The sequence below is a fragment of the Antechinus flavipes genome, chromosome 5, assembly GCF_016432865.1.
Source record: "Antechinus flavipes isolate AdamAnt ecotype Samford, QLD, Australia chromosome 5, AdamAnt_v2, whole genome shotgun sequence".
In the NCBI taxonomy this organism is placed as follows: Eukaryota; Metazoa; Chordata; class Mammalia; order Dasyuromorphia; family Dasyuridae; genus Antechinus; species Antechinus flavipes.
In genome coordinates, this window is record NC_067402.1 from 269,879,564 (window position 1) to 269,893,604 (window position 14,041).

The 14,041-nt window shown below is 34.5% G+C and overlaps 1 protein-coding gene across 1 annotated transcript in view; it reads right to left on the reverse strand.

The window, feature by feature from the left end:
• The window catches only part of CDK17 (cyclin dependent kinase 17), a 144,857-nt gene that overhangs the window by 73,786 nt on the left and 57,030 nt on the right, over window positions 1–14,041 (reverse strand). Inside the window, exon 2 of the mRNA XM_052001161.1 lies at window positions 13,268–13,416. Within this exon, the coding sequence (XP_051857121.1) occupies window positions 13,268–13,385 (118 nt within the window). The 5' untranslated portion in view covers window positions 13,386–13,416. The remainder of the gene's footprint in view (window positions 1–13,267; window positions 13,417–14,041) is intronic.

The following is a 14,041-nucleotide window of genomic DNA, read 5'->3' on the forward strand; positions in this document are numbered from 1 at the left end:
GATTAGTTTTGCAGACTAAAGTTAGCTCAGTCATAAGACAAAGCACAGCCCTTACTACATACCTATTAAGCCAACAATTTTTTTCTAGATTTTTCAATCAATCAATAAATTAAAAACAAAACAAAACTGGAGTTTCCTGGATAGGAGAGGAACAGAATTGATCTACAATTCAAGAAAATCACTTTGGCAGCTGAGTGAAGGATGAATTGGAGTGAGGAGTGACTTGAGGCAGGGAGAGTACCAACAGGCTATTGCAGTAACGAGCATGTGAAGAGGGCAAGGGATGGATGTGATGAATGTTGTAGCAGTAGAACTGAAAAGATTTAGGAATTCCCAGGGCATGGGGATAAGAAGATGAAGGAGGAAAACTTGACTCCAAGGTAGCAAAAGCCTGAATGACAGAAAATTAAGGTGGTACCCTCAATAGAAATAGTCACGTCAGTTAGAAGTGTGAAGTTGGAAGAAAAAGGCCATCAGTTCTGTTTTGCAAAGTTTGAGTACTTGAGGTGGTTAACATACATGAGTTTTAAAATGTCTAGTGGGAAAAAAGGGGACTTGCACTCAGGAGATAGATGAGGGCTACATATATACATGTATATTTATATAACATTTTAAATATAACATATATATGTGTAAATTTATATATGTGTAAATACATTTATTATACATATGTATATATAAAATCTCTGGGAATCATTTTTAAGGAGATGGTCACTGAATACTTAGAAGCTGATAGATTTTAAAGGTTGTAGGTCTCAAAGGTAAAACTTCTGATTACAGGATTAAATGCAATGGAAACATAAAGAAACCATGTTAGTGTGGAAAAGGGTATTAATACAACATATTTAACATGTATGGGACTACCTGTTATCCAAGGGAAGGGGTGGAACGAATGAGGAGAAAAGTTGGAATAGAAGTTTTTGCAAGGGTCAATGTTGAAAAATTACTCATGAATGTTTTGTCAATAAAAAGCTTTAATTTTTAAAAAAAAGTTATTAATCTGACAAAGAAAAAAATTATTTTTAAAGAGCATTTCAATATTCTTTAAAATTTTTTTATAATTTCTCAACTGTCTGTGTCTGAAATGAAAAGACTTTAAAAAGTATGAAAAGATAGATTCATATTTCTTATTACTTATTCTTGTCACATCTTTCCATGCAATTAAAAAATATATATGCATGTATACACATACACACACCCCCAAGATTATCAAGACTAAGGGCATAAGTCTATTACTAACCTTGATAACAAAACAGCTTTACATTTTTTAATATATGTAAAGGCCTCAATACAGACAAAAGAACTATATCATGTAAGCCAACTCTTAAAATAAATGTATTTGAGATTTATTCATTGAGATAAATGTTTCTAAAAATTCTCAGATCTGTTAATTTTGTTAAGATTATTACATTGCCAACAATGGTTCTTTTTTTCCCCTCCAATATTCCCCAGACCATTTATTTCTGATTCAAATTAAAGAGGCACAGAATCTGGATCACCTAAGAAGAAATGATAGGGGGTGGGGGGCCCCCGCAGGGAGGGAGGAGAGAGGGAGGGCATGGAAGGAAGAAGAGAGGGAATGGAGGAAATAGAATCCTACCAGGTCACCTAAATTACTAATTTCTGGGTGGGTAACTTAGTCTTTAAGAAGTTCCAAAAAGAGGGTGCAGAATTCCACTGTTAAAAAAAAAAAATACAGATATAAGTATCAGGAGAGGAGACATTCCTTCCTAGATCTCTCAACATACTGCCATGAAGCCCTCTTGCTTTTCCTGGCCCTTCTGTTGGCCAGTAAAGGTTTCCCATTTCTTTCAGCAGCATATTTGATTCCTATCCCTTGATCTAGCCCATTAGAAAGCAGCTGTTCAGAGGTGGATGCTAATGCTAAGATGAGAAGGTCTGGAAAAGTAACTGTGATATCATAGAGCAAATAAGACTGCTATCCTGGTCTAAGTAGCCATTAAAGTACCAATTATCTTAATTACTTTTGGTTTTATAAACACAGAATGCCTGTCCTTCCTTACAAGCTTGTCCTACAAGTTCAATATGAAAAAATGGGAATCCTGGAAACTTAAAGGGCTTGCTTTGCTTTTACATGACCATACCTTTCTCTCACTTAGGAAATTGGCAAAGGATGATGTGCTAAACAAAGAATATGTATTGCATTTTCTTAGTCTCTTGTAGATTTATGTTTCATGCACATTCAGCATCACTATGTAAGACAGTCTCTAATAAATGCTAACATGAAACTTTTATTGGATCAATCACTTTCCAAAAGGAACTGAAATGTGCATGAGCCACAGAAATATTTGCTAAGAGACTGCAGGCCATCTAGACCGATAATACCAAACTCAAATTTAAAAGGGATCTCTGCAAGGTTTTATAAACTGACTTAAAAACCCACAAATTAACATTATCTATATTGTACCAAACTGTTATTTATTTTATCAAACATTTGCCAATTTCACGGCCCAAATGTGCAGATTACAGTGTCTCTGATATTTCTGATCTAAATCTTGCTATCTAAAGCAAGAATCTTTCGCAACATCCTTAAAAGAGACTTAGAAGGTTTTATGTGAACACTTCCACTGACAGGAAATCAATAAGCCAGCCATTTGATTTTTATACATCTTTAATTGTTAGGAAGTTTTTTTCTTATGCTGAATTGAAATCTGTTTCTTGCTAATTTCTTCCAACAGGTCCTTGCTACTGGATCCATATGATTCCAAAGGAGAAAGTGGGGCTGGTAATCTTAGACAACTCTCATTTCAAACCAATTCATCTGCATGTCAAGGCACCACCTTCCTGATGTCTTGGTCCTCTTTGAAGACAAAGGACAAACAACAACCAATGGGTCCTAGCTCTGCCTCCAGGCCAATCTTTTTCCAATCAACAAGCACTTATTACCAACGGTAGGCAAAACAAACTCCATGCCTTCAACTTATTTTCTATCACGGGAATAAATTTAGGGTGAGGAAGGGCAATCAGAAAGTCTTAAGCTTTGAAGCAAATTAGGGATTCTAGGGAAATGAGTAGGGGGCATATTCCAAGCACAGGGGATGTTCATACAAAGGCACAGATGGAATACTGTGCTGTGGAATAAGACGACCAGTTTAGCTGAAGCATAAAGACCATAAAGGGAAATGGATAATAACGCAGGAAAGGTAAGTTGGAGCCAGCTTTATAAAGGGCTTTGTAAACAAGAGTTTATGTTTGATCCTAGAAATAATAGAAAGTCCCTAGATAGAATTTGCCTGAGCTGAAAGAGTAATGCAATTTTATCTATGCTTTAAGAAAACCACTGTGTCATTTTAATGGTGGATAGATTTACAGAAAGGTAGAAACCTAAGGCAAGGAGACTAACATGAAAATTATTATAATAATATGTAACTATAGTTAAAAGTCTGGGTAACAAGTGATGACAGAAGAGGAATAGAAGCTAGGAAAAAGAGACCTACAAAAGAGATGTTAAAAGGTACAACTGAGAACACCTGGAATATGACAGTCTACGATGGATGAGAAAGAATGAGTCCAGGATGATTCCAAGGTTATGAGCCAAACAGGCGAATTAGGAAGAGTGGCAGGTTTGGAAAGAAAAAATGAGTTAGCTCCATTTTGGACATGCTGAATTTGAGTACTTAAAGGATAGCAATTTCAAGGACATTGGTGATGGAGAATTGGAGTTCAGGAGATAAGTGTGACATTATATAAATTTGGAAGTCATCTATACAGAAATGTTCATTAAACCTACGCAAGCCAACAAGATCACAAAAAAAAGAAAAAAGGATCCCAGAGCCATGACAGATTTTCAAATATTAAAAAAATTATCATGTCACCTCCATGTTTCTCTAAGTGGAATAATGTTTCCCCATACTACAAGGTTTCCAGGCAGTTTCCCAATCTAGCTGACTTCTTTTGTATTGCTCTAGTTTGTGAATGGCCCTCTTATAGTGCCAAGAATCCAACACAAAAACCCATACATCGTCAGAACAGGCAAGGTACAGTGGGACTATTATGTCTTGTGATCTGGACACTATAGTTCTATTATGTGGGCTGAAATTACATTAGCTTTTTGGGGGGCAGCCCTGTCACACTGCTGCCTCATAATGGGCTAACAGTCATCTGAAGCCCTCAAGGCTTTTTACTTTAAGTATCTACCCCCATCTTTCACCTAGGAAAGGTGATTTTTCCCCCCTCCCAAAATGCAAAACTTCATCATTTCCTATGTTATTTTACGTTTTATAGTACTTTACTCTTTACAAATTGCTTTTCTTGCCACCCTTCAGGAGGTAGGTAACATAAGCTATCTGAGCTTCAGAGGCTGATTTGCCCATTACATCCCTAGAAAATGGAAGAGTGGGGCTTCACTTTTCAGTGCTCTTTCCAATGTATCACAGTGACATGAGCTTGATGAAGGACAATTCTTTTGCTACCCAACATAGCAACTAACACTCGCAGATCTGTGTCATGTTGACAATGTTCATCCAATGTTTTTAGATGAAAGCATGGCTATGAGCAGGATCACACTAGTAAGTTTCCTTCTTGGGGCTGACATAGGATTCCTGACTGGGAGGCCCAACACTCTACCTACTGCATCACCCAGCTGCCTAGACAGGAGTTCTGAATGAGAATTAGTTGTGCCATGCTTTTTGTCTTTCTGGTATGAATGTGTTCCACTTCTGCATTCCTAAATTCCAAATCTGTGTTGCAAATCTGCCATTCTTTTTTCAGAAAAATACTTCTTTGAAGATTCTCCACATTCAAAATTATCTATGTATTTCTTCAGTTAAGAGCCAGCAGGGAAGAATCATCCTAACATAACAGTGTCATACTTGTGTTGATATATCCTCTTAACTGTCCTTAGTTATATGTCATTTTCCTATATAGGAATTAATCTTTCAGATTTACTTTTTTTTAAAGTCAAATTTTCTATTCAGCTTTGGTTTTTTTCATCAGGAATACATGAAAGTCCTCTATTTTATTAAATAATCATTTTTTCCCTTGAAAAATTATCCTCTGATTTCAGAAAGACCTAGAGAGACTTACACGAACTGATGCTGAGTGAAACGAGCAGGGGGCAGGAGATCATTATATACTTTAATAACAATACTATATGATGACCAATTCTGATGGACCTGGCCATCCTCAGCAATGAGATGAACCAAATCAATTCCAATGGAGCAGTAATGAACTGAACCAGCTACACCCAGCGAAAGAACTCTGGGAGATTACTAAGAACCATTACATTGAATTCCCAATCCCTATATTTTTGCCTGCCTGCATTTTGGATTTCCTTCACAGACTAATTGTACAATATTTCAAAGTTCAATTCTTTTTGTACAGCAAAATAACGGTTTGGTCATGTATACTTATTGTGTATTTAATTTATACTTTAATATATTTAACATCTACTGGTCATCCTGCCATCTAGGAGAGGAGGTGGGGGGGGAAGGAGGGAAAAATTGGAACAAAGGGTTTGGCAATTGTCAATGCTATAAAACTACCCATACATATAACTTGTAAATAAAAAGCTATTAAAATAAATAAATAAATAAAGTGTTGGGGGGGGGGGGGGGGGACAAAAAGAAAGAAAGAAAAATTATCCTCAATTTTGCATGGTTATAATCCTAGCTCCTTTCCCTTCTGGAACACCATAATCCAAATCCACTTTTAATGTGAAAGCTGCTAAATCTTATGTGATTATGGCTATGGTCCCATGATATTTGAATTGTTTCTTTCTGGCTGTGTGTAATATTTTCTCCTTGACCTGGGAACTCTGGTACTTACTTGATTAAGGTATTGCTGGGAATTTTCATTTGGGGATCTCTTTCAAGAAGTGATTGGTGGATTCTTTAAATTTCTATTTTATCCTCTCAATCTGAGATAATGGTGCAGTTTTTCTTTATAATTTCTTGAAATATGCTATCTTTTGTTTGCTTGCATTTGTTTTCTTTCTCAGGTTTTTTTTTCTTCTTGATTCAATTTTTCTTGTACAGCAAGATAACCGTATAAATATGTATACATATCTTCCCATCTAGGGGAGGGAGTAGGGAGGAAGAAGGGGATAATTTGGAACAGAAGGCTGTGCAAGGGTCAATGTTGAAAAATTACCCATGCATATGTTTTGTAAATAAAAAGCTTTCATAAATCATCTCTCCTCAATCTGTTTTCTAGTTTTTTCTATTTTTTTCTTTCATTATTTCTCATTTTTTTCTTTCATTATTTCTCAATGTCTCACAAAGCCATTAGCTTATACTTACGTGCCCAATTCTAATTTTTAAGGAATTATTTTTTTTATGAGCTTTTGTACCTGTTTTTCTATTTGGCCAATTTTACTTTTTAAGGAACTCTCTCCTTTAGTGAATTTTTGTACCTCCTTTTCCATATGGCCTAGACTGCTTTTAAAGGAGGCATTTTTGCTGGGGGGGTGGGAGGGTGGCGGTGGTTCCCTTTATAGGGAATGTTTGTGCCTTTTTTACCATTAAGTCAATTCTATTTTTTCAGGTGATAGTTTCTTTTGTATTTTTTTGTGCTTCTTTTATCAAGATGTTAATTCTCTTTTCATAATTTCCTTGTATCATTTTCATTTCTTTTCCCAATTGTTCCTCCACTAGTCTTATCTCCTTTTATAACTTCCAAGATTTCTTATTGAGCTTGGATCTAATTTTTGAGATTTTGCTTGTAGCTGTTTTCATGTTGTCTTCTGAGTTCTCTGCTACTTAGTACTTTTTTTTACTGTCAAGTTCTTTTAAAGCTAGGTTTGCAAGTTTTTGATGCTTCCAAGTTGGTATGTTCCAGAGAAAAGGTGTGAAGACTGTTCTCTTTGTCTGAGCCTTGGTTCTTACACAGGGAAGGGCCCTGCTTTCCTACAACCTTAACTGCTGATGCTTTTGCTTCTCTTAGCCCTGGAATTATGACCAGGGACCCTGCTCTCCTCTGGTCCAAAGCGCTAGTGCTTTCCTTTGCCTTAAAACTGTGACCAGGGCTCCTATTATTTTGTGACCAGTCACGTGTTCCTTTCCACCCTGGAAATGCAAGCCAAAACTGCTTATGCCAAAAGAACTACCCATCAGAGTCAGCTTCATTCAGTGCCAGCAAAGTATCTCTGGTAATCTTTTTCTGACCAGTTGTCAGACTTTCTTACTGCCTCTGAGTTGAAAGTTGCTGCCACCACCCTATAATGTGACCATCTCCAAGAACCACAGATTATACAGCTGTTACCCCAGAGAGTAAGAAGGAAAGAAGAGGAAAGTAGGGAGTTTACCTTTGTGTCATAGATTTCTCCCGCCCACCCCCTAAATTGAAGTAGGCTGGAAAACTGTCTCACTCTGTCCTTTGTGGGCCCTATTGCAACAAAAATTTTATTTGAAAAGTTATTAGATTTGTTTGGAAGGGAATGTTGGGAGAATTCAGCTAGGTTGCTGCCTCAATTTTGCTGTCTTGGTTCTTTCTTAAGGATTCTTAATCAAGTCTAAATTGAAAGTTTCACTGTAGCATGCATGTGATCATAGTTATCAAGTATAGACCCATGAAATGTGAATTTTATTGGGTTTTAAAGTAGAAATGGCTTATTTAGGTCACAACATTGGAATAGACTGAGTTACACATTATCCAGTGATTCAATACCAAAAGACTGTGACCAAAGATTATGTAGACTCCAGTGTCCACTTGGGAGGCAAAGAAGGATATGAACTAGTTTCAAGATAACTTATACTAGGGGCAGCTAGATGGTAAAGTGGACAGAGCACCAGCCCTGAAGTCAGGAGGACCTAAGTTCAAATCTGGCATCAAGCACTTAACATTCTTCCTAGCTGTGTGACCCTGGGCAAGTCATTTAACCCCAATTGCCTCAGCAAAAAAGAAAAAAAAAAACAACAACAACAAACTCATACTATTTTAACGGTGGTACTCAATGTGCAAACTCAATCTAACAATTAGCAATCTAACACGCTACTACAGAAACTCAATCATATAATCATTATAATAAATGAAAGTAGTTGCATCTGACTGAAAAAGAGATGAGTCACATAGTAAGATCTATTCCTAAATATCAAAAATGGCACATTAGTTCACTTAAACTACAACAAGGTACAAGGGAGCCTTCAAAATGGTGGTAACAACAGAGTACAGTGAAAAAAGGACTGACAAAGACTTAATGGAACTGGTTTTGGATTTTGGCTCTGCTATTTATAACTTGCATAGCCTCACATAAGACACTTTAACTGAGGTTCAAGTTTCTCATTTATAAAATAGAGGAATTAAATTAAAATATCCTTTTGGAATATTGCTTCCAATTCTATATTCTGTAACAATGAATTAACACAAATAATCATCACAGGAGAGAAATAAAGAGAAAAAGAAATGTTGCCAAACTACGAGTTAATATGCAGCCATGAGATTATCAAAAAGATAATTTTAAAAGGCTTTACTGATACAAATAGTCATGTCATGTGCCTTGTACCTAAGAAAGTTAACATAAAAACAATTTTTCCTTCTTTTTAATCATGATCACCATAATCATATCTTTATTCATCTTAGAAGAGACTTAAATAAAATACCCTTCCTCACCTTTCCTCTTTTCCTTTTTCCCCCTCTCTTCTTCCCTCTCTCCCTTCTTTAAATCTCTCTGTCCAGTCACCTTCTTCAAAGAGCAGCCAGAAATCATGGCTTCTCTCTGACATTTATGCATTTTCCCTTTCTTTCTCTGATCCAAGGCACTTATTATTAACTACAAATGGTCTTTTGACTTCACCTTTTATTCACTAAGCAAACCAAGTGTGTGACGCGGGTTACCAGAATAAATAAGTTCAAATTTAGCTTTTGGTGCTTACTAGTTTACTATCACTCCATTTCTTAGCCTCAACTTCCTTATAAGGTAGGTAATACACAACCCATTCTGTAGATAAGGAAATTAACTCAGAGGTCAAAGGGCTTATCAGTGAGCATATGCAGAAGTATATCCAAGTCCAGTGCCCTATCTACAATGCCAGGCTACTGATACTGAATATGTGCTTTCAGGAGATGGTCTGATGTCATAGTTGGTTAGACCTGGAGGCAGGAAAACTTGGGTTCAAATCTCATCTAGAAACTAGGGGACTAAAAGGACAATGACATTTACCACAACAGTGTAGTCTAGCAATGTCTAATATTATTAGGCAGGGTTTTTTAAGTGACCTTGAAGTTCATTGAGGAAGTTCTACTGTAGGATTCATGTAATCAATATGTCATGTTCAAAATTGTTTTGAGAATAAAAACATTTATGATTTCTTCCATTTTAATACTGTTCTCTCTCTTGTATTTCTTTTCAATTTATATATATATATATATATATATATATATATATAAAAATATATAGAGTTTGTCAGTATCCCAACTTCATCTTCCATATCCTTGAATGTGACAACATCCAGTCTTAAATATTAACTGTTAAAGTCCAAATATAATGAGGTTTTTTCATCATTATTTATAAGAAGAAATCATTAAAAAAAAATCCATTAACTATCCCACTGTACATTTCTTTCCTCTTTTCTAGTATCAATTATAAAAGCTATTGAAGTGATACAGATTTCTTGGGTCTCATATTAAGCTTTTGTTTTCAACCTTATTTTCCAAACCATTAGTTTTGTTTTGCTGTTTTATGAATCAATACTGCTTTCAAACTTCTCCCATCCAATACCATGATATTAGAGGAATTAATTCAGCCAAAAAGACTGACTAAACCCAACTCTCTTTCATCACTACAAAATAGCAAAAAATGTATCGAATAAAATAAAGTAACAAAAAAAATTTTTTTTTCTCGCCTTCTCAATGGGTGAGAAGGGAGAGAATTTGGAACTGAAAATGAAACTGAAAACAAAAATTAAAAAATGAAGGAAAAGAAAACCTTAAAAAGAAACCTATTGAAAGGAAGAAATATAGAAGCAGCTCCAAGTAACGAATATTAAGAAATATCCAAAAGGAAAATATGAACGCAATGGCCAAAAGTAAAGAGAACAACATTGTAAAATATTGCCAAAGTGATTTAGAAACTCATTGAGATATATAAAAAAGTTCAGGCATGTATATTAATGGAGACAAAAATTTTTGAAAGATATATACAGGAAAATGCACCTGATAAGTACTGATCTGAATCAATAGATGAGGTTATTATTATTATCTGGAATTATCCAAACTCATGAAATCATAGGTCTAGATTTCCTCTCTCAATATCCCCCCACCCACCCTATTAGAACTAAGCAAGTAAGATTTTTTTTTTCAAGGATATCAGTTAAAGTAAAGTTTAAAAAAAAAAAAATCCCCCTTGGATCTGGGATCTGATATGGACAGAAGAAAACTGATATTTAGGCATAAGTGTAGGAATTAAGACTGGTTAAATACAAGCAAAGCAGACTATTATCTCATACTGATTTAAAAAAAGGTAAAAAGGATTTCATGAAGTAAAAATAAAATTTAAGAATTTTAATTTTGTATCTTAATGGTCTGAATTCACCTTAAAAATGGAAAAAAAAGTTTACATTTTGATTGGAAAATAAAACCCAACAAAAATCTGCTGCTACAAGAAACTTATCAAAAGAACTCAAGAGATTAAAAGAAATCAAATATGCTTTAATTTTGAAAAGTAGGAGCTGAAACCATAATCAGATAAAAAGCATTGTAAACCAAGTTTTTGAAGAAAAAGATAAATTTTTTTAAAGTTTGGAAAGTAAAACACTAACAGTTTTAGGGAAGATGGCTCTATTAGACCGTGGCATATTTAACAAAAGAAGGAAATAAGAGAGAAACATAATATTAGAAAACTAAATCTAATTATCTTATCTAACAGGCCCACATAGAAAAGGCACTCCAGGAAGTTGTTTTTTCATCCTCATTTGTACAAAAAAGGACCCACATTCACTTCCTTGACTTCTGTAATGATCTCTTTCCTATCTCTGCCCTGATGGATATGGTTGCTCATATTTTTAATTAGCTAAACATCACCAACTACATACCTTCAGGTAACACAAAGGATCTCTCAAAGCCTTGCTACCTGCTTTGCTACTGCATCACAAGATCTGCCTACTGGCACATTCTACCACTGGCCCTGCTACTGTACCATTCATCAGAATAGAACATACTATCTGTTACTCTCCTGAACCTCAGATGTTGCCATCTGAATTACCAATGAAGCTTTAAGGATCCAGGATCTTGCCAATCATCAAGCAGCTTTACCCTTAGGATCATCCAGCCCTTCCATATATGCCTAATAGCTAAATAGGTATGTACAAATTGCTTCCCCCTAAAAATAATAACAACTCCTTGAGAGCAAGGACTCCTCTATTTATATCTTCAGATCTTAGCTCACAGAAAGTATTTAATAAATGACTTTTCATTCACTCAGTTCATTTTCAAGTTCACATAGGACTTTTATAAAAACTAATAACATACTACTAGGAAATAAAGAACTCAAAACAATGTAAAAAGGCAGTAATCTTGTCTTTGACAGTCTTTAATTCAATAAAACCAAAATCAACAAAGGAAATAAAATAATAATAGCTTGTGATCTGGAGAGTATTTTAAGGTTTTCAAGAACTTAATTTTTATCTTCATTATCTGCCCCATGCAAAATAGAAGCTGGCATTATTTCCACATTATATCACATGATAAGTGATCAAAGCTTAGGAATCTTCTTGCAGAGAAAAAAAAAAGTGATCTAAATCATTAATAGTAATTTAATAATAACAATAGCAACTGAATGAAATGCAAATTAAAACAACTTTATGTTACTACTTCACACTCATCAGATTGACAAAACTGCCCCAAATGGCAAAGGACATCCTGAGGGGGGAAAAGGCATATTCATTCTTTGCTGGTAGACTGTGAATTGGTTTACCTATTATGGAAAGCAATTTGGAAATATAGACATAAGGCTATTAAACTTTCCCTACCATTAGACCATACTAGGTCTATACCCAAAGATATCAAGGAAAAGTACTCCCTATATACAAAAGTATTTACAGCAGTTCTTCTCCTAGTGACCAAAAAATGGAAACTAAGGGATGTCTATTAATTGGAAAGTGGCTGAACAAGTTACAGTATATGTATGGATTAGAATACTACTGTGCTATATAACAAATGAAGTAGGAAAAATTTTCTTTAAATTTTAAATATAGATTTTAAGTTTTTTAAAAAGTAGAAATTAACAAATATGAAAGAAATAGCTTGAAAAAAACCTGAGAAGACTAGCATGAACTTGACTGATACTGGGTGAAGTGAGCAGAATCAAAACAACTACCAATACAATAATAACACCACTGTAAAAATAAACAACTTTGAAAGACTTAGAAACTCTTATTAATATTGTTGAATGTACCTTATTTGGGAAATTGTTTTGCTTGACTATACATATTTCTAACAGGTTTGATTTTTCTTGCTCTCAATGAGTGATAGAAGGGGAATGTAAGAATTAAAAACTGAAAATGAAATGCCTTATTTGCAAAATTTTTCCAATTCTGCAAGTGAGAAAACCAGGCCCAGAGAAGTTAAATGACTTATTCAGAGTCATAAAGCTAGATTGTCAAGGCTGGTTTTGAACCCAGATTTCCCAAGCTCTATATGCTATTGACCACATCATATTGTTTGTCATCTATAAAATAAACCTAGAGACTAAAAAAATGACATCTAAATAATGAGTTGATCAAAGATCAAATTATAGAAACAATTATTGATTTCCTAAGTGGCAAACTTGTATCAGGCAGCTGGTGGCACACTGCTGAAAGAACAGAGTTTAAAAGTAGACTCAGACATCTACATCTTCTGTGGCCCTGGGCAAGTTACTTAATCCTATCTGCCTCAGTTTCCTCATCTGTAAAAGGTGCTGAAGAAAATGGTAAACCACTCCAGTATCTTTGCCAAGAGAGCCTCAAATGGATCACAAAGATTAGGATATGACTGAAAACAAGTGAACAAAAAACCAACAACAAAATATATCACTGAACAGTATTTTTAACAAAAGAGAAAAGATTAGAAATTAAACAATTTTTTTTAAAAAATAAGGTTTTACAAATGAGCAAATTCTAAAAAACATTGATTACTCTTAGATGCCTTTCTGTCTTTTGAGATCAAATGCTTTAAGGATAATATTTCTGTAGCCTTTTCATTTCCTCATTTTAGCAATTATTTTAATCAATTAACTTCTCTTAGAAAGGGTTATATTATTCTCCTTAAAAATTCTTGTTTTAAATTGGTCACAAAAGATAATTGGAAAAAACAAACAAACAAACATATTTACCATTATCTTTGCTACTGTTTTCTTCAATAGTCATTTGTTCAGCCAACTCAGAAAGTGATTCATCAATGGTCTGGCTGCCACGAAGTGTGAGAGAGAGCCTTCTTTTAAACTTTTTCATTCTACCAATTTATAGTCTGGCTTGGAAAAGCCTAAAAAATAAAAAAGAAAAAAAAAGTTATAGCCATGATTACCTGGAATACAGAAAATTTTCCCTATCTGAATCATCAATTCACTGGAAATTTTTTCGAAATTGGAATACAGAGTGATAAGCATCAGAATCTTAGTTCAAAGTAAAAAAAAAAAGAGAAGTATATAGTCATTCAGAAAGTATGGAAAAAAGTTATGTGAAACATTTTGGTGTACTTAGATGACAATCTCAAGACTCTAAGAACCTAGAAGTTGGGGGTGAGGAAGGGAGAGAGAAAAGAGGGGAAACAGATCTCAATTTTGTAGAATGAAGAAAAACTCCCAAAAGTCATGTAGTGGAGGTAGAAGAATCAACAATAAACACACTAAGTTATAGAGAGTGAATTTCACATTTCCCAAATGGCCAACTAAGAATGGAAAAACTGAGTGGGATGGTGAGCTAAATGTCTCTGGACAGAAATGGAAACAGAAAAGAAAGGTATTTATTTATTTATTCTGATCTACCTTCTCATCAATCAAGTGAAGTGACAAGAGATCTGTATGGATGAATAATTATAAAATAAAATATTCTAATATTTGATACAACCTCATACCTATGAAAAATTGACTAAGATAACCTAAAAGGAA